The sequence below is a fragment of the Chenopodium album genome, chromosome 13 (assembly GCF_948465745.1).
Source record: "Chenopodium album chromosome 13, dcCheAlbu1.1, whole genome shotgun sequence".
Lineage (NCBI taxonomy): Eukaryota > Viridiplantae > Streptophyta > Magnoliopsida > Caryophyllales > Amaranthaceae > Chenopodium > Chenopodium album.
This window is the reverse complement of record NC_137846.1, coordinates 5,261,430-5,281,820: the sequence shown is the minus strand read 5'-3', so window position 1 is coordinate 5,281,820 and position 20,391 is coordinate 5,261,430. Positions and strand designations below refer to the sequence as shown.

The window sequence follows — 20,391 nt, the reverse complement described above, 5'->3', positions numbered from 1 at the left end:
TATTGTTTTTTCGCTTTCGTATTTAAATTACCAACTCTAATAGAAATCCAATAAGAACAATATCTAGCTATAAATTGCATGAATTGTTTAAGCAATCATCCCATCACAATTCTTACAAAACACCCTACCTAATTAAGTCCAACCATGCCTAATGTAGGTTTAACTTCAAAAAATGTCATTATAGAATATAGATTTTGCACAAGAATAAATTACAAAATAAGGGTTGTACTTCCTCTATTTTATTAAAATGCATCAATTGACTTTTACGCTATTTAATATCCTAGTTGACTTAATTTTTTCACCTCTATAACATAAATAAATGTTATTATATAAATATATCATTAGATTAGTCATAATATTGTAGTTTCGTAATATAATTTTGTTACAATTTTTATTAATAGCCAATTAAAGATATTAATGGTTTAAGTTGTGTCCCGACAAATATGCCAGTGAAAGTGATGTATTTTTTTTTTAAAAAAAAAGAGGAAGTTTAAGTAAAATAGATAAAAAGTCTGAGAGTTTACTTATGCACAAATATATACTCCGTAATTCATGGTATAAAATGTAAATTTAGAGTAGAGTTGTTCATGGACAGTCCGACCCGCTAGGCCCGGCCCGTCCAACCCGTTGAAATTTGGGCTTGGACACCTTTATTAAAAACAAATAAATTAATGGACGGGCTAAGCCCAGCCCGTTTGTTGAAATGGGCGGGCATGGACTATGGTAACTATATTCCGGGCCGGTCCGTCCGGCCCGTTTTGTAAATTATTAAATAATATTTTCTTAAAAAATATATATGAAGTATATAATAAAAGTACAAATTATATACGATACTACAAAGTAGAAGGTATTAGATATCTAGAAGAGTCCTTATATATTTGATTGTCATTTATCGCTCCCATAACATAAACAAAAATACCCCTAAATCTAACATCTTCATCTTTTCATTACTTTATAGTTCATGTCATATATATTCTTTATATTTTAAGCTTTTAAACCATCAATAATTATACGTTGCAAATTTTTAAGAAATAAATCCATCGAAAATAACAAAGGTTATTAGGCCCGTTAGCCCATGGACAAGCCCGACTCGTTTAAGAGGGCAGGTATGGACAACATATTAAGCCCTCTAAAAGAGACTTGAACTTGCATATTAAGCCCGTTGGACAAAATTATAGAATTTGACCCGATTCGTGTCTAACCCAAACCCGTAAATGAGCAGCTCTAATTTGATAGTGAGAGTCAAAATAAGTTAAATAAAACACGACAACCCGAATAGATTCGTGACCGCCTTACCGGTATATATGCAGAAGCCCAACTTACAAAAGCAAAATCTGGGCGCTTAAAACCATAAGAATTGGCGGGAAATTCTTCAATCTCTCGTAACCTCTGAAACTACAGTTGCAGCCATGAACGGCGGGAATTCCAGGAAACGTCAGGCGCCGCCGCAACAACCGTCACCGGCGCTGCCAAAGCACCTTGCTACCACGGAAGAAGACGACTTTGATGAAGATTTTTACTTACAAGACGACCTCATTGACGAAGACTCCCAAATTCTTCGCGACATAGATGAGCGTTCTGCTAAGCTTGCTCGCCTTTCTAAGTGGGCTCGGCCTGAGCTTTCTCAATCATACAAATCACAGTCTCAGAATATTGGTAATTTCTTTTTTTTTGATGGAAATTTAGGGTTTAGGGGAGGGTTTTTGTGATTTGGGGGTGAAATTGATTTTTAGGGTTTGTTGTTTTGTAGTTTTTCAGCAATTGGAGATTGATTATGTGATTGGAGAATGTCATAAAGAGTTTTTGCCTAATCGGAGTGGTTCTGCTGCGATTATTCGGATTTTTGGGGTTACTCGTGAAGGTTAAGCTTTACTCTCTCACTCTTTTTTGGTTTACCTTTTTGTTTTTCTGATTGCAAATATGCTGTTTCTTTATTTTGGTTTCTGAAAAGAGTAAAATTTTGTTAAAAGAAAAATCTTTTTGCTTGAAAATGCATTTCTTTGGTTTGCTTGATTGGTGTACAATGGTAAAATGATACGTCGTCTTAGAAGATACAATTGGAAGTGCTAACTATTTTGGAAATTTGTTTCCTAGTTACATACTCCGAACTTAAGTTTAGTGTCCGAGTAGGGTACAGTATTTTGTGTTGAACTCACCCATTTAAAAGTTTGAATCTTTATGGCCAGTTGTCATGCTAGCATTCAGTAAGCTTTGCAATTGCCCTCCGAACAATCGAAATAAGGGTGCGTTAGGAGAAACGGAGAATCCATGTTAAAGTGACTGCAAGGAGAAGACGACATAAAATTGGAAGTTAAGATCTAAATTTCAACCATTTAAAAAAAAGAATGTTTGAGTTGCTGGGTTGTGTTCGTTTTTAGTTTTCTGTTGATTTTTTATGGTCATACTTTGGATCCCAAGGGCTAGTAAAGATATCCTCCTTTTTTTTTGAAGTGGCTTTTAAATGCTAGCACACTATGGAAGTTATACTAGACTTTAACTTGATGAAGAAAACAAAATATGATGTGCCTACAACATGCTCTATTTCAATGTATGAAGCCTCTCAAGTGGTTTTCTACTTATCTGTAAGCATGCTGATTCTTGTTGTATTTCAACTTGAATTGGTTGAGAAAATTACTTGCTCTATGAGCTATGTGTTCGGAAATTTTTCATTCCAGTAAATGCTAAGTTTTGGGTCACTTCTTACTAAAACATGGCCATTCACATTGCTTCCAAGTGAAATACCCTGCACAAGTCATGTGCTCATTGCTGTCACACATATCATTTGGATATGCTCGAAATGGGAAGTGTTGCAGAATAACAAGCTTTAGAAAATAATGGAGATGTCTGTTAGAATAACAAGTTTAGAATATAGTGGAGCTGTCAATGTTTTTGATGGAGCCTGATTAATTTGTCAGTATTTATCATGTGATTTGTAGATCCAGATTATATCCTCCCCCCCCCCCCCCCTTTAATGGTCTAGAGGGACTTATCATTATGTTTGCACTTTTGGTGTCTGATATCAGGCAGTTGAATTATTTATGTGAGTTTAATTTAAGGTTTTTTTATTTTTTTAACTTACCAAATAGGGCACAGCGTTTGCTGCAATGTTCATGGATTTGAACCCTACTTTTACATAAGTTGCCCTTCAGGGATGGGTCCAGACGATATATCCCATTTTCATCAAATCCTGGAGGTATTATGTTTTGCCTTCATTTGTGGCTTTTCATTTTAACACTGCTGACAGTATATGCCCCCAGGAGTCATGTGGGCTGGTATATGAAGCCATTGACTCTATACAGCCATTGTGGTTAAATTGACACGTCTATTTTTCTGTGTTTAAGGCGCGAATGAGGGAGGCAAATAGGAACACTAAGGTTCCCCAATTTGTTCGACGTATTCAGTTAGTGCAGAAAAGGAGCATAATGTACTATCAACAGCAAAGCTCTCATCCTTTTCTGAAAATTGTGGTTGCATTGCCTTCTATGGTTGCTACTTGTCGTGGTAATTTTTTTTTTTCAGCTGTCCTCTCTCATCCTCTCACCCTCTTTCTAAGAAAAAGATGGGAAATATATGTAAGGGATCTTGAAGGAAAATGGAAAGAACAATAATAATTTATGTATATGAATTTATGACGGAGCGAATGATTTCTTTTGGTGCGGTCTGACTGTCTATTTTATAGGTGTTTGACATATTGCTGGAGTGATGGGTCAAGTACTCTTTTGCTTGTTTCCTTCTACAAGTTTATTTAATTACGGTCATGTGTAGCTTAATTTGTGTTGTGTTGTAAATGCCAGGGATTCTTGATAGAGGCATACAGATTGATGGTCTTGGAACCAAGAGTTTCATGACATATGAAAGCAATGTCCTCTTTGCTCTCCGTTTCATGATTGATTGTAATATTGTTGGTGGGAACTGGATTGAGGTTCCTGTTGGAAAATATAGGGCGACTGGCAAGAACTTGTCCTCTTGCCAGCTGGAATTTGATTGCTTGTATCCTCTTTATTTAAATTTTCTTTTCCTCACTTGTGGAGTTGTGGGTTTATGATAAATTTGTTTTATGAACTATATTCGTCAATTACTTTCCTCATTTGGTATGGGGGGACATAATTTGAAAACTAAAGGCAAATTTATTTACTTTTCTTTTATCGTGGATTTCCTTCACTGTGCTATTAGATATTCGGACTTGATTAGCCATGATCCAGAAGGAGAATTCTCAAAGATGGCTCCATTTCGCATTCTAAGTTTTGACATTGAGTGTGCTGGCCGCAAAGGTCTTTTTCCTGAGCCCACTCATGATCCTGTTATCCAGGTGAAACATATTATTTACTTGCCAACCTATTCTAGAACCACTTATAGTTGGTGGCTTGACTGTTCCTGTTCGGTAAGCTAAGTCAAGAGTTTTTCTTATATTGTCAGGTGGCGAATTTGGTAACAGTACAAGGTGAAGATAAGCCACTTGTTCAAAATGTCATGACCCTTAAGTCATGTGCTCCTATTGTTGGAGTTGATGTTATGTCCTTTGACAGTGAGAAAGAAGTATTGCTTGCTTGGAGGGTAAAGCTGTTTAACTACAATTTCTTGTTCTTTATCAGTTGGTGGTTGCATTGCTTGTTGTCTGTCTGAATAGTTTTCCTGATTATAGGACATTACCTTATTAGCTCTATTAATGACAGAAATCTGTATCTCTGATTACAGTAGTATCCCTGCCCTTTTTTCCTATAATGGTGGGAAGTATAAAAGATCCTCTTTTAGCTTTGAATCTGTTACATATGTTGAATTTGAATACTTTGGGCACAACTTCTTGAGGAGTGATAGAAAGGCACTGGAAACTTGTGACATTCTTTTTTGCTAATAAGTCGCACACTTCTGAAGGATCTGAGTGACATGAGTTGTAAATACTGGGGTTACCTCAAATGTGGATTGCATTTTGCTAGTTTGTGTTGGTATTGTGAGGTATATAAGATTTGAATTAGGCTGAAATTCTTTTCTACTTTGTGTTTCTTTACTGGTTGCTATTTGAAAGAAAGTGTGGAGTGAACAAAGTCAATCAGTGCGTTTTATGAGAGTTACCTGCTTTATAAATGTTGCATCAGTGGTAGCTTATATTATACTTCTGTTTTATTGTAAATGGGCATCATGTGTCAATATGATTACATCCCGAGTTCTTTTGCTACGTGATTTCAGTTTACTATGCTCAATTTGCAGGATTTAATTCGAGAAGTAGATCCTGACATAATTATTGGATACAACATCTGCAATTTTGATTTACCATATCTTATCCAGGTAATCTCTTCTCTGTCTTTACGAGTTCTCTAGTCACATTGACGAACAGATGGATATATAAATGGACTTTCACATGTCGTCAGTGTGCATGTGATGCCATAGGAAATGCCATAAAGCTCTGGAATTTTCTTTCATTTCCTAGCTGGTTGTGTTTGTTTAAACTTCCAAGGCCTTCGTTAAGACGAATGACCTTGGTTTAATGACAGAGAGCAACTGCACTGGGAATTGCTGAGTTTCCTATCCTTGGTCGTATAAGGAGCAGCAGGGTTCGTGTTAAAGATACGACATTTTCTTCAAGGTGAATATTCTGTTTTGAGAATTTATGTATTTTTGTGCAATATTCCTGCTGTTATATTGTTTGCAATTTTGCATGTTATTCCATTTTGGATTGTCAAGGAAAATATTTATTTTGAGGTATTTCGTATTTTTCTATAATACTTCTTCCATCCATATTGTTTGCATGTCCTACATTCACCAAACATTCTAAGAAGTGCATGGTTACAGAGATCATTTTAGTTGCGACTTCTGTGTTTCCAGCAATTAACAAATATTTTCAGCATCCGCTATGGTATAGTACCCAGGATATTATCTATTTGAAACCACCGGATATAAACAGCTCTTGAAGTTTGTGTTTGTAATTGTGTTGTACACTATGCCTTTACTTGCAAACCATCTTGTCATTTGTCTCCTACTCTCCTTATTACATAGTGGGCATTGGTGCATAATTGTGCTTCTCATTGCATATTTGCATTATACTTTGTATGTTGAAAAGCACAGAGATTTGCAGGATAATTATAAGGACAAAAGTGTAGATGCTAAAATAATTGATCTCCATCTTCCTTTAAATCACTTAAATGCCCCCTTCCCCCCTCCTCTTTTTAGGGCCTTGTTCGCTTAAAAGCTACTTCCTCTGTTTCTTTATAGTTGCAACACACACTTTATCACGGTGTTTTAAGAAAAGTGGACCTCACATGTTATAATACACTTAAAATGGAGTATAAGGTTGTTAGGAGCATAAACAAGTGGGTCATGTGATTTAAATAAAGAAAATAGTACAAATTTCACCATAAAAACCTTCCTTTTATAGTGTGTTGCAACTATTATGACATTTTCATTTTAGGGAAGTGTTGCAACTATAAAGAAACAGAGGAAGTATGTTTCAATATCTGTCCTTTTGATAAACTAAAGCAGGCCAGAAAAAATCTTACAAGCATTACAACTATTCTAGGTGTAAGCTTTGGCTTGAGAGAAGTTTTCTTTGGTCTCTAGCTGGATAGAAAAAAATATGGTTAGAATAATTTAATATCAGGGTAAGTGGGGTAGTAAAATTGATCTGGAGAACAATAGTCTGGTTTGTTCATTCTATATCTTATGGTAGTGGAAGATATACTGACTATGTAATCTGTGTGTGATAAATTAAATTAGCTTTTTTGCCAGTGAAGATATTGTTGAGGCACCTTTAGTTTGTAAGTGGGGTAGTAAAAATGATTTGGAGAACAAGAGTCTGGTTTGTTCATTCTATATCTTATGGTAGTGGAAGATATACTGACTATGTAATCCGTGTGTGATAAGTTAAATTAGCTTTTTTGCCAGTGAAGATATTGTTGAGGCACCTTTAGTTTGTTAGTTTGAGACTTTGAGGATCATTGGGTGGCCCAATTGGCATATCATCTGCTCTTATTCTGATTATTTGCCTTTTTTGTAGGACTTCAATTTGAATGAAATAAATGACTATAGACATTTTGTTGTTTTACAGGCAGTACGGAATAAGGGAAAGCAAGGAAGTTGTGATTGAGGGGAGACTACAATTTGATTTGCTTCAGGTACTGCTTTGTCCTTGTCTGCTAAACTTGACACTTGCTTTGGTTGTATAATCTTGTTAAAATCTTCTGCTGCAGGCTATGCAAAGAGACTACAAATTAAGTTCATATTCTTTAAATTCTGTATCAGCGCATTTTCTTGGTGAGCAGGTAAATGTTTTTTTTTTTAAAAAAGAAAAAATCTTTTTCATGTTATTTTTATTTGTATAGTTCACATATTTATATTAGTAATATCCACGTTGTCGTGTTAAATTACTGGGATTATGGACTAAATGATGCATTTTGTTTCAACGTGTTAAGCGCTATGGATTATTTAGTTGTAAATTTTTTATTTATTATGATTAGTTTGGTGTTATAAATTATTTAGTGTATCTACTTTTAGCTTCTTATTCATAGGCCCTTAAGGCTACATTTAGCAATTGCCCTATTTTAAAAAAATTGCATATGGGAACTTCGGGAACTTTGAACATCTTGTACTGATTTATACATTGATCTTTCTTGGTTGAATTGCAAAATTATTCTATTTACAACTGTGTATTTTCAAATAATGCATCCGGTATCATTATCTTTTGCAGAAAGAGGATGTTCACCATTCAATAATATCTGACCTACAAAATGGGAATGCAGAAACTAGGAGGCGTCTTGCTGTTTACTGTTTAAAGGTACGTCTCTGTGCATGTGTTGTTATTGTGTTCATATACGCAGACAGACATATGTTGGGAAGGTTTGTTTGCATAAGGTGTCTTTAAAATTATTAGAATTAGGGTTCTGCCTGTAATATGATGAAATGTAAAAGCATTAAAACTGTATAAATCTGCAGAAAATGAAATTTATAGAAATCTACAGAAATCACTTGTTTGATTTGTTCTTATAGGGAAAATAGGGTTTTAAATAGTTGAGAATGTGGTTTGCTCATTTTATTCAATTTTTTCCCATGATTTTTCTTTCCAACAACTGGCTTAAAAACTAAGTTTGGTTCCCAAACACATTATCAATATTCAACTATTTAATATATTTGTACAAAGTTTTTCAATTTTCCTCGTTCCTTATGCACAAATCTGTCCTCAAGTTCCTGAGTTCTGGCAACACATTCATTAACATGGTAGATATGGTGTCTTTGACGATTTTCAGGATGCATATCTTCCTCAGCGATTGATGGACAAGCTGATGTTCATTTACAATTATGTTGAAATGGCCAGAGTGACAGGAGTTCCTATATCTTTTCTCCTCTCCAGGGGACAAAGTATTAAGGTTATATGTTTATAGATATATGCCAAAATAATTTTGTCCAATCTCATGCTAGAGTTAATTCTTTGTTTTACTATACTGCAGGTTCTTTCTCAACTTCTGAGGAAATCCAAACAGAAGAATCTTGTTATACCGAATGCCAAACATGCCGGATCTGAGCAAGGAACTTATGAAGGAGCAACTGTAAGTTTTTCTTTGTAAGTTTGTTTGATCCATGTGATTATTTGAATGCTCTCCTATCTGATTGGATAGGCTATTCATACATTTAAGATAAGTTCTTTATATGGATAAACAACAAATGGACAAGTATCTTTTTGCACCTTTGAATTTGACAATGGAATTTGGGTGAATTTCAGGGACATCACAAATTTTGTCAGAATGCGTAGTATTTGAATATTTTTTTTCTTTTGTCAGCTATGATCTTGTGATTAGGCTGCTACTTGATTAGATTTGTGAACAATACCACTGAAAACATTGCTTTTGGTGTTTTACTTAACAAATTTTCTTTCAACTGTTAGTCTTGAAGTATTCCTTTTTCTTTTGTTCTATGTGATGCAGGTGCTAGAGGCCAGAGCAGGGTTTTATGAGAAGCCAATTGCAACACTGGATTTTGCTTCTCTATATCCATCTATTATGATGGCATATAATTTGTGCTATTGTACACTGGTAAATTTGATTAGTTGAAAATCAGGCATCATAGATCTTGTCATCATATATATCCTTTTTTCGGTGGTCCTACTCACTTCTTCTTTACCCTTTACTATCTTACCCTCTTACCGCACAATATTATACCTTTACACTATCTCTCTACTTTATCTACCTTATTTTAATACCATCCACCTTTTCCTTACACCCATATATCTTCTATTTGTTTTTAAAATAAAAAATTAAGTTGTAGTACATAGAATTCAACTTGCTTCTTGAACTTGTACTTTTGATTGTTAAGGTTACACCAGAAGACATTCGTAAACTCAACATACCTCCAGAATGTGTTAACAAAACTCCTTCTGGCGAAACCTTTGTCAAGCCAGAACTCCAGAAGGTAATCTTGTTTCCTTGTACGTTTAATGTCTTTGGGTCTGTTTTTAATCTTGACCTGAAATATTTCAAATTATAGGCATTGTAAAAATCTGATATATATATTCATTATATTAGGGAATACTTCCAGAAATTCTTGAAGAGCTCATAACTGCTCGGAAAAGGGCTAAAGCAGATTTAAAGGTGTCCCTCTTCTTTAAACTTGATTAAAATTCTTTGATTGTTTCTTGTCCCTGTTAAATGCTTATGCATTATTCTTTTTATTCACTAATGATCATGTTGTTCGACCACAGGAAGCTAAAGATCCTCTGGTGAAGGCTGTCCTCGATGGTCGTCAGCTGGCCTTAAAGGTATGCCTTTCCTTCTAACAAAATCTATGCTATTTAGGATTAGCTGCTGCAAACTGCTGCTGGTTGTTTATATATTAATAAATTATTATAATTTTTGAATAATGTCTTTCACAGTTTTTGCAATTTTCAGTCCTTATATCTTGATAGAGAATTTATGGCTCTTAGAATTGGTCATTTTAACCTTTTTAATTTTTTTCCCCCTCTTTCAGATAAGCGCAAATTCAGTTTATGGGTTTACAGGAGCCTCTGTTGGCCAGTTACCATGTTTAGAGATTTCTTCGAGTGTCACAAGCTATGGTAATAAATTATTTATGCATGAACTCGTGTTTAACATTTTCTTGCAATCTCATTTAGGTTTTCAGATGAGAAATGGAAATGCAGGGTCAGAGAAATGATTAGAATTACGACTTTTAAGGGGAAGTGGTGAAGATGGTTTTGTATAATTTTTCTTGAATGTAATAGCATACCATATTGTGACCTAAGTGCTTCTTTTAGGGGGGAACCTAAGCATGGTATGGAGTGGTTTGAACTTCTTTTAGGGGCAACCTAAGAATGGTATTTATTGTTTAGAAATATACTCAGTCTTGCGCCTTACCCTTGTAATTGCGTAGAGTTTGTTCCAATTGGATGATATTGGAGTTTTGAGATGCATACACTTTTGCTACCCCACAACAACTAATGGGACTATTGGAGGACAATAGGTCAATATTTAAATTTTTAGTAGAACCTGAGCAAGATGCCCAGTACCAAATCTTTGAGAATGTACCAATGGTCGGATGTTATTTTTGTTGGCTTCCATGCTAGTAAAATTTAGGAAATTTTGGAATTTAGTACCTCGAAAATGGGGGTTGTTGAATTTTGATACCTGTTTAAAACTTTATTTTATTTTGGTACCCATCAAAGTTTAAAATTGTAGCTTTTGGTACCACTATCCAACTTCTGTTAAGTTTTCTGTTAGTGAGGCCCATTTTCTAACTAATTAATAATTATTTTTTTTCTAAAAAACAGGGGAAAAAAAAACCAGCCACTGTCACCCTTCCCCCTCCCCGTCAGCCACCTTTCTCCTTCCCCGTCCCGGCTGCTGGTGCCCAAACGTTTCCCCGGCGCCGGCGACTTCACCCCTTCCCTTTCCTCCGCCGATCTCTCTTACCTTTCCCACTCTTAGCTGTCCCCGACACCACCCCTTCCCCCTTTCCCCCAAATCAATTTTTTTAGGTTTTAGGGTTCTCTCTCCTCAAATTATACAACAATGGCAGTGGTGGCTTCAAGGGCGCTCGTGGCGGCGGTGTTCGAGGCGAATGCGGTTCTTGTGGCGGCTTCGACGTTTGCGGTAGTGGTTTTGGTGTAGATTGTGGGCTTTTACCTGTTGGTGCCGCTGTGGTTAATTGCTGGTGCGTGGGCTGCTTGATGGTGGTTGATTGTGGGTTGCCTGGGTGCTGTTGTTGGGGCGGTGGTTGAGGCGAACGCGGTGGGGCTGCTTGGGTGCTGTTTGTGTGAAAGGTGGTGTTCGCCGGTGGATTTTGTGGTGAAAGGTGGTGTTGGTTGGAGTCGGTGGTTCGTTTTGGAGGTGAAGGGGTGGTTTTCAGGGTCGTCGACAGGCGGTACGGGGAGGGAGGTTGGTAGTGTAGTGGCTGAGGAGGAGGAAGGGGTGGCTGGAACATGGCTGGGCCCCACTAACGGAAAACTTAACAGAACATGGACGGAGGTACCAAAAGCTATAATTTTAAACTTTGATGGGTACCAATATAAAATAAAGTTTTAAACAGGCATGAAAATTCAACAGCGAGGTACCAAATTTCAAAATTTCCTAAAATTTATTTCCAATATTTATTAGAACTCTCTCCTTGACTCCTTTTTTTTTTTGTTTGTGGGGGGGGGGGGGGGGGGGGTTGCTTGCTTCCTCTGACTTTTTCTAGATGTTGAAGCTATAAAATATTGGTGACAGGACCCAAGTGTTGCTTGTCTATGGGACTCAAAAGACATAGGGTTATGGTGCAGAGCCATATTGCTTATAGATTCTATTAATCTTCTGGATTTTATTTTTAAATTAGGCATTTGGTTGTGTTTCTGTTGATTTTCTTCTTCTCAATATGTACTGTATAGGAGATTATTTTTTGCTTATCTGTGATTATGAGGTTTCTTCCATTATATAGGTCGCCAAATGATTGAGCATACAAAAAAGCTTGTGGAAGACAAATTTACTGTTGTTGGAGGTTATGAGCGTAATGCTGAGGTAATTAGTCTAATTACAGCTCTTCTTGAAGTCAGTTTTTGTGAACACTGTTATGGGAGTAAAAATATGCGAGGTTTATATACATTTTGTATGTTCAACATGTTAAGTGAAGAGGCTTAGGTTTGTGTTAAGTTATAATATTTTGACATTATGTGGCATTTACTTACCCTCTAACCCAAAGTTAAGACAGTGTCCCCGTGTCCTAACATTTTGAAATTGATGTATCGGACACTCGGCTCCATACCCATATCAAATACTTGTACCCGTGTTCATGTAACATAGACTAGAATCTTAAATACCCTATATCCTGAAGTAGGGGAATTAATTACTTTCTGAATTGATGTCACAGATTATGCTAAAATTTGTTTTTGTTGAAATTTCGGGTCTTATGTTCAATAAAATGTTTTTTCTTGTGATTAACATATTTTTTTGAGCTTGTAATTGTTCATTGGACTTTCTTCTCTTTCTAATATGCAATCTTATATAGTTGCATCTTGTCAACTCAGATTATCTATGGAGACACAGATTCAGTTATGGTACAATTTGGTGCTTCTACTGTTGAAGAAGCAATGAAATTAGGAAGGGAAGCTGCTGACTTTATAAGTGGCACTTTCACAAAGGTATTATAATATTTTTCCATGTATAGTGTCAAGAACAGTTCCTATATATTTTTTGGACATTTGGAAATCACGATAATTTACATGTTGCACTCCCTGTCTCCCTCTTTCCCTAAGATCTGTCGTCATTTTTGGGATATCCTCAAAAGATCTTCTAGTGACCTTAATTTTCTATTATTTAAAATTTAAACCAAAAAAAAAAAAGAGAAAAGTGATCCCAAATTTCACTTATAACCTTTTCTCTCCATCACACCAACGCATTTTTCTTTCATAGTTCCAACAGTTTTTTAACTACTTTTTCTGCATCCACCTGCATTATTTGAATTCAAATTAAATTACTTTCTTGATCTCCATGCCAAAAGCTTACATGAAGATATTTGGAGTCAAAGACAGTGTTATTATTTTGACTCTCAAAACGAAATTGGTATTTTAGTTTGTATATGTACTTGATTATTTTTAAACACTCACATTTGTGATTCTGTATTGTGGTAGGCAAGTTCCTTGGTTTTGGAATTGATAAGCCCCTTCATTCACAAGATCTTGGTCCTGACTGAATAAACTACATACACATTGACAGGTTTCCCTGCAAAAAGAGACTTGACACTATGAAACTTTCAATTTTACGTTTGCTCACTTAGTGTACAATGCTAGAAATATGCTAAAAGTAGAAACATCAAGCATTAATTAAACTTAAATAACATTGATCAATGCATGATTTTTTCATGAACTTCAAAATCAATAACATTTTAGGAAATTTATTTAATGCAGGGCTATGTATAGCAAAACTGGGAAAAAAAAACCCGTTAATATCTAATTTTTAGAGGCTTTATTTTTTTTAATTTTCTACAGGGCTCTCCTTTATCCTATCTCTACCCTAAAACAACTGTAGGAAGAAAATATTGATAATTTTTTATCAACTGGAAGCATCTCCAGAACTCACTTCTTTTACAAAGAAAGTTACTAAGCCAAATTCTCATTTGCTTTCTGGTAGAGGCATTGACTGACTAGAGAAATTGCCGCAAGTGTGAGCCATATCTGTTTATAAAGTTTAGTCTAGTTGTACTTTTCTTTCTGTTTACTTATTATTATTATTTTTTTAATATACATTATTGTATTCATCAAAAGCAGCTAAGATGTTCTATTCCTTTTTAGCAGCCTTAAAGACACAAGCGCACAACCAATGAACCAAACTTGTCAAAGTTGATGGGACTGAAACAATTTTATAGAATATCACTGATGATCCAGAATATATGCCAATACTCTCATTTTAATGATGTGTTTAACTAATAGCATAAAATGGAGTGATAAAGTTAAAACTTCATATTTTCAGTGGTTTGTTGAAAGCTGAGTAGTTGAATACTATGCTACAAAAATACTATATTACTGTGATTTCTTTCTGTTGTCTCTCTTGTACTGCTGTTTGTTCTTAGGGAATTTTGTGTATGTCATATGCAGCCCATCAAACTAGAGTTTGAGAAGGTTTATTTTCCATATTTGCTGATTAGCAAGAAGAGGTATGCTGGCCTTTACTGGACAAACCCTGACAAATATGATAAGATGGATACTAAAGGTGAAATCTGGGATTTCCTATATAGTCTTTCTTGAAGTTTCCTACACGTGGTTGCAACTTAGTTGAATTACTTATTCTTGTTGCCCCATTTATCTATTGTCATTGACAGGTATTGAAACAGTAAGGAGAGACAATTGCTTGCTGGTTAAAAACTTGGTTAATGAATGCCTGCATAAGATACTTATAGATAGAGATGTCCCCGGAGCTGTCCAGTTTGTGAAGAATACTATCTCAGATCTTTTAATGAATCGTCTAGATCTGTCATTATTGGTCATTACTAAGGTGGGAAAATTTTAACCGTAATATGCTATGATATTTTCCATGAAGCTTGCCTACTCTATTATTTTATTTTAGCATTTTCTGAAAGTTCTCTTAATCTTTCTGTCTGCTGAAACTTATATCTGTTTCTTATAGGGCCTGACAAAAACAGGAGAAAATTATGAAGTAAAAGCAGCTCATGTTGAACTTGCTGAACGTATGCGGAAGGTGTGTAATCTTTTTATTATATTATGATCTTGTCCTCGGGGGTGCTGTAGAGTTTTAGTGACTTAGCATCCTTGCAAGTTATCTCTTACATTGATAGTAGCTAATGATAATAGTTGACAACAAGAAGATCCGGATTGGGTCCTCCCTTGGCTGTTGAGATATATAAATATCAAGAAAAATGAACTCTTTCATGTGACCAATATTGATAGGAGGAGCTTCTGGAAAGTGTATGGATTCAAGTCCATCCCATAGGCCTTCTTATTTCCCATTCTAATTTCTTCCCACCTCATCATTAGGGCATCTAATTCCTTATTTCATGTTGTGACCATTTAAGTATCATGATTATCACCTTACATCTTCCCCTCTTTTTATAGTTGACAAGCCTGCCTCGTAAATCACTTAATTTTGAATCTTTACATCTTGTTATACTCTTATTAGAAGCACGCATCTTTCTAATTTAAGTTAAACAGAGGAAGTATCAAAATATCATATACTGATATACATAGATTTTGAAGAGAAAGATGATGTCACGTTAATTATTTGACTCTTCATTGTCTAGAACAACTGAACAAGATCAATTTTTTTATGTGTTTTGGTTGACTTTATAAAAGGAAATCAGATTTAGATTTATCAGCTAGGGAATATATGAGAGTTCAGTGATTCAGTCTGCACATCACATTACCATTTGTCCATGTTTTTCTTTTGCTAAACTTATACTCTATTGAGTGCCTTCTATATGAAACACATACACTTCTGAATCATTGACATTTTATCAGTCATGTTCATTTCTTCTGAATGCGGATATAAGTCGGCTGAGGTGGTTCATCTTCTTAGGATTAGACTTCAAAAATAAAATATATGAAATATCTAATCCTTTTCCTCTTAAATTTGACAGCGAGATGCTGCCACTGCTCCCAATGTTGGTGATAGAGTACCTTATGTCATTGTAAAAGCTGCCAAAGGTGCTAAGGTAATTGGTAGCTCCTCTGTTGTTTATAAAGAATGTAGGCTCTAAATTGCAGGTTTTCAAATTGCGGAATATTATTTTCAGGCATATGAAAAATCAGAGGATCCAATCTATGTGCTGGAAAATAATATACCAATAGACCCTCAATATTACCTTGAAAATCAAATTACCAAAGTAAGTTATGCTTTAGCTTGTTTCTTTTTTATTGTCAAATCTTATATCTTTCATGATCTTGCTTCTGATGGATTTGCTTATTTTGTAGCCCATATTGAGGATCTTTGAACCAATTTTAAAAAACGCGAGCAGAGAGTTGCTTCATGGAAGTCACACTAGATCTATTTCCATATCTACTCCTTCAAATAGTGGCATCATGAAATTTGCCAAGAAACAACTCACGTGCATTGGCTGCAAAGCAGTGATTAGGTAGTGTTTTGCCACATCCTGTTTTCCCTTTCTAAATCAGACTTTGTTTAAAATGTCTCCTCTGTGAACCCCCCTCACTCCCATGGGTGAAAAAAAAAAAAAATAATAAAATAAAATAAAATAAAATCTGTCTTTGATGTGATGTGGGTCAGATGCTGGGCAGGATAGTATGGACTATGTGGAGCCAAGTACATCAAATGTATTGTGTGGCGGTGATTTTTATTGTACAGCGATTTATTTTCAGTCTGGCTGAAGGGACTAAGGGAGGCATTAGGATACCTGGTACTGACTGGAGGTCGTCCTATTAGTCTGCAAGATGAGCAGTGAGCCCAGGAAAATTTTAGTGGTTATGTCCTTCTGTGTAGGCTGATAACTGCTAGTGCAAACATGCTTACTATAGCTTCAACAAATTTTTTTTTCCTAATTGGCTTGGCTATGCCATATTGTGTGATCGCCAAATTTGTATCTTTTAAGTTGTTTTAGCCCATGTGTGTGTGTGTGTGTGTGTGTGTGTGTGTGTGAGTAACTTCAGTATATTGATTCCTTTTTTGACATATTTACTTTCATATTGAACTAGTGGCTCCAACAAAACCCTTTGCTCACATTGCAAGGGAAGAGAAGCTGAACTTTATTGCAAGACTGTAGCTAATGGTATGTAAAATATCTCATACTTCGTGTATCCTTTTAGCATGTTCTTTTAACTTTAGGGTGCTTACTGTCAGAAACTGTTGTTTCCTTACAGTGTCCGATTTTGAAACACTTTTTGGGAAGCTATGGACGCAATGCCAGGAGTGCCAGGGTTCCCTTCACCAGGATGTGCTTTGTACAAGGTATGAGCTGTTATGCCTCTGATGTTTTTGGCTTTCTCCTCCCCCCACCCCTCCCCTAACCACTTGGTTATTCTGACCTTTGTAGCTCATCAATTGCTAACACTAAGCTGATGTACATGGGTCCTTTTCAAGTTATCATTGTCATGTAGCTCTGATGCTTCTCTTGACTGACTTGTAGATATTATAGCATCCCTCATATTGTCTTTTCTTTTTCCTTCAGTCGTGATTGCCCGATATTTTATCGAAGAAAGAAAGCGCAAAAAGACATGGGTGAAGCCAAGCTTCAGCTAGATAGGTGGAGCTTCTGAATAAGATTTACACTGTACAGTTACCTTTCCTGAATGTATTGTGTTTATGGCTGTGTACTGGAAGGACACGACAAATGTTTGTTGGAGCAGCTCTAATGAAGATTGCTTTACAACGGGTGGAAATTGATCAAATTGTTCAGAATGCTGGATATCTCAATGGTCGCTCATGTATGACTTAAAGTTCTATGGCCCCTGAGAAAATCTCAAGCTCCTGTTTTGGAATCCTGCAGTGCCTGTTCAGCCTAGGATCTACAAAAAAAGGCAAAGGAGTCAATATGCTTCTGCATTGTGCCAGTCTTATGAAAGGGGTGAGATACCATACGACCTTACAATGTAACATCAAATAGCAGTAGGGTTTTTTCTGAGTTGGACAGATTTAAGTTTGATGTTTAGCACATGGTTCCCATACTGACCACCATTTTAATAACCATAGAACTAGTATAATGCTTCAAGGAAACTGCTGTTTTCTATTGTAAATGATGTATTTTTATTTTGGATCATTAGAGTTGTGTAGCACTGTAACTAAATGTACAAGGGCAGTTAACGAAATGAAGTACTCTGTTGTCCAGTCCATGTCTTATCGCAATCTTTGTAAGGCTGGCTGTCTTCAGTGTAAAATAAAATGCTCATGTTTTTAAGTTTGTGTTATTGTGGTATGTCGGGTATAAGTGAGCCAAGATATTCAAGTTTCAGAATAGTACATTTTTAGCATCCTACACTAAACACGAGTACCATTCAAAGCTGTTCAGAGAAATTTAATTCAGAACGACACGTAAGTGTGATATACTTCCTCTGTTTTTTTATACTTGCAACATACCTTTTATCACGCTTTTCGAGAAAGTGATTAAACTAAGTAAACGAATTTATTAAGCTATGAAATTTAAACCGTAGCAACTTATCCCTTTCTTATTATAGGTGGTAAATTTTGTAAATTAATTTATTCATTTACCTAGCCTAATATCTTCCTTAAACCGTGTGCCGAAGAGTGTGTTGCAACTAAATAAAAACGGAGGAAGTATATCTTTGGGAATCATTATAAGCTGCATAAAGCTCACACAGTATTACAAATTTACAATGTCTGGTATTCACATACCAAGAATTTCAATGATCACAACAAATAACATAATTTCCAATCTATAACCCTTATAAAAGCCCCAAGCACCAAGACTGTAGCAATTTTACTGTTCCTTATGAACAGAGAATTGACGGTTTTGCCCACCCTGCCCCTTAGCACCCTTCTCTGGTTGACCAAGTTGACCGGGCTATTTCGGTCTTTTTGCTTTGACATTGCATGTTGTCTCAGTGGGCTGACGCGTGGCAATTCATCTTTCTTTGTTGGTGTTCTGTAGCTTACTCTTTTTCTTTCTTTCCTGCTTTCTTTTCCCATTAGCTATGTCTTTCTTCCTTTTCGTTTTTCCTTTTTTTTCTTAGTAAATTAATTGTTGATTTTTTAATGTGTGTGGGTGTTGCAGCGGCTGTGTCAATGGCGGAATTTCAAGGAGTTGGTGGTGGTGTAGTTGCGCGATTTCGAGGAGTTAATGGTGGTGTTGTTGCGCGAATTCGCGGAGCTGATGGTGGTGTATATGCTCAATTTGAAGGACCCGGTGGTGGTATTTTTTTGGATCTGGTTGTTTTGTGCTATGAGGTATTCTCCTCTTGAGTATTTGTCAGTAGGAAATTTGTTAAATCAAAATCAAAATATCAATTCATAAAGACGTGAGAAGTGTTTTTAAGCAAATCTAATTAAAGCATTAGTACCATTTCAATTTACCTGTAGTATCTCATTTTGATTAAAAACATGAGTTAGCTAATTTAAATAAAATTAGAATTAGCATTGTGTAATAAAAATTAATTTCTCATATAAATTTTGTTTAATGATTTAATAAAGAGATTATGAACGAAATACAGTGATGTCTCTTGTAAATTTGTCTTATTAGTTTATTATTTAAATATAAACTTAGCTTCAGAAACTATTGATAGGGGAAATTGCTTTTGGAGGGTTTGGTGCTGTAATGTGTATCTATGTGAATTTAAAAATTTATAGAGGGGTTTTAGTGTGTACTAAGTTCCAGTTTTTCTGAAGAGATAAAAATACCCTTTTTTTTTTAAGCTATAATAATGATAAAAATAAACTAGAGTATATTTCAGATGTCTTTTTTGGTTGCAGTGTATTATTTAATAATTTTTGTGGAGAAGATATTTTTTTTATGATGTACTAGAACAATTTATATGGTCTGGTTTTTTTGGCTAATAAAATATATGGGATGTGTCCTTTGCTTTATTCTTTATTATATATGTGTTCTGCATGTTTGGTTTGTTTCAATTTTCTGACTTGCTTCTTCTTTATCTTCTGTCTGAAAGAAAAGGTTTGTATGTGAAACTTTGTTGGGGTAATTGGTTAATTAGATTTTGATAAAAATATAATATCATGGGCTTAATTCCTTATGGATCTCAGTTGTACAGACAACATTGGATATTGACTTAATGAATCTTGAACTTTTATGCACCATAATTTCCTGGACATACATTGATGTACAATTATTTGAATTTACAGTTATATATTTTTAATAGGAAAGTAAAATAGAACAATTACTAGAAATTAGTTGTTTATGCATTTGTATTATTTTTGAAGCATTCAATTTGGTTACATAGCCTAATTTTTTTTGCCCTTGTGTTTTTTGTTTTTCTTCTTTCTTTTTTTTTGGATAAAAAAAAGGGAAAAAAAAAAGAATAATTGTAGGTGTATGCACTTGGAGCTGGCTGTGCTGGTAAAATTAATTGCAGCTACTGGTGGTAAGTTTATTATTATTGATTTAACTTGGAATATTATAAGGTGGCTTGGTTTTCTTACATATGTTACCTTAGTTGTTGCACTTTGATTGTAGTTTAAGTTTAGAGGATGTATATGTTAAATGTTTTTTTTTCCCGGTTACAGGTTATGGCTATTCAGTCAAGCAAAATTGCCATTCCATTTCGACCTCTTTTAGGTCAATTGATTGATTGTTTAAATTTTCCTAAACCGGTTTATGGTTTCATAGATAGGGATAGGAATAATGCTTGTGTTCGTATTAGGACTGAATGTGGGAAGTCTGAATTTGTATTTTTCGGTGGGGAAGCTAACACAGTTGAGGAGTCCCAAGAGAGAGCAGCTCAAAAAGCTGTGCAAAAATTGATGAACCAGTTTGGGTTGCGGGTGAATGATTTTACATCCGATAGAG

At 35.3% G+C, this 20,391-nt stretch overlaps 1 protein-coding gene across 1 annotated transcript; it reads left to right on the top strand.

The window, feature by feature from the left end:
- The first annotated feature begins 1,350 nt into the window (after positions 1-1,350).
- On the top strand, positions 1,351-17,673 carry LOC145574365 (DNA polymerase delta catalytic subunit-like). Its single transcript, XM_081632135.1, has 30 exons — positions 1,351-1,656; positions 1,751-1,861; positions 3,087-3,193; positions 3,342-3,501; positions 3,795-3,990; positions 4,174-4,309; positions 4,417-4,554; positions 5,206-5,283; positions 5,490-5,581; positions 7,040-7,106; positions 7,182-7,253; positions 7,679-7,765; positions 8,235-8,354; positions 8,436-8,534; positions 8,910-9,017; positions 9,298-9,393; positions 9,507-9,572; positions 9,683-9,739; positions 9,949-10,036; positions 11,893-11,972; positions 12,479-12,592; positions 14,045-14,159; positions 14,269-14,441; positions 14,574-14,645; positions 15,541-15,615; positions 15,697-15,786; positions 15,875-16,035; positions 16,613-16,686; positions 16,778-16,865; positions 17,086-17,673. The coding sequence occupies exons 1-30, from the start codon at positions 1,410-1,412 to the stop codon at positions 17,171-17,173; spliced, it is 3,255 nt and encodes a 1,084-aa protein (XP_081488261.1). The 5' UTR covers positions 1,351-1,409; the 3' UTR covers positions 17,174-17,673.
- The last annotated feature ends 2,718 nt before the right edge of the window (positions 17,674-20,391 follow it).

Bases quoted from the DNA above. Each gene is read 5' to 3' on its own strand.
- LOC145574365 (XM_081632135.1), top strand. From the start codon at position 1,410: ATGAACGGCGGGAATTCCAGGAAACGTCAGGCGCCGCCGCAACAACCG. The intron at 4,555-5,205 runs GTAAAGCTGTTT...CTCAATTTGCAG, and splicing joins AAGTATTGCTTGCTTGGAGG to GATTTAATTCGAGAAGTAGA. The intron at 9,394-9,506 runs GTAATCTTGTTT...TCATTATATTAG, and splicing joins TCAAGCCAGAACTCCAGAAG to GGAATACTTCCAGAAATTCT.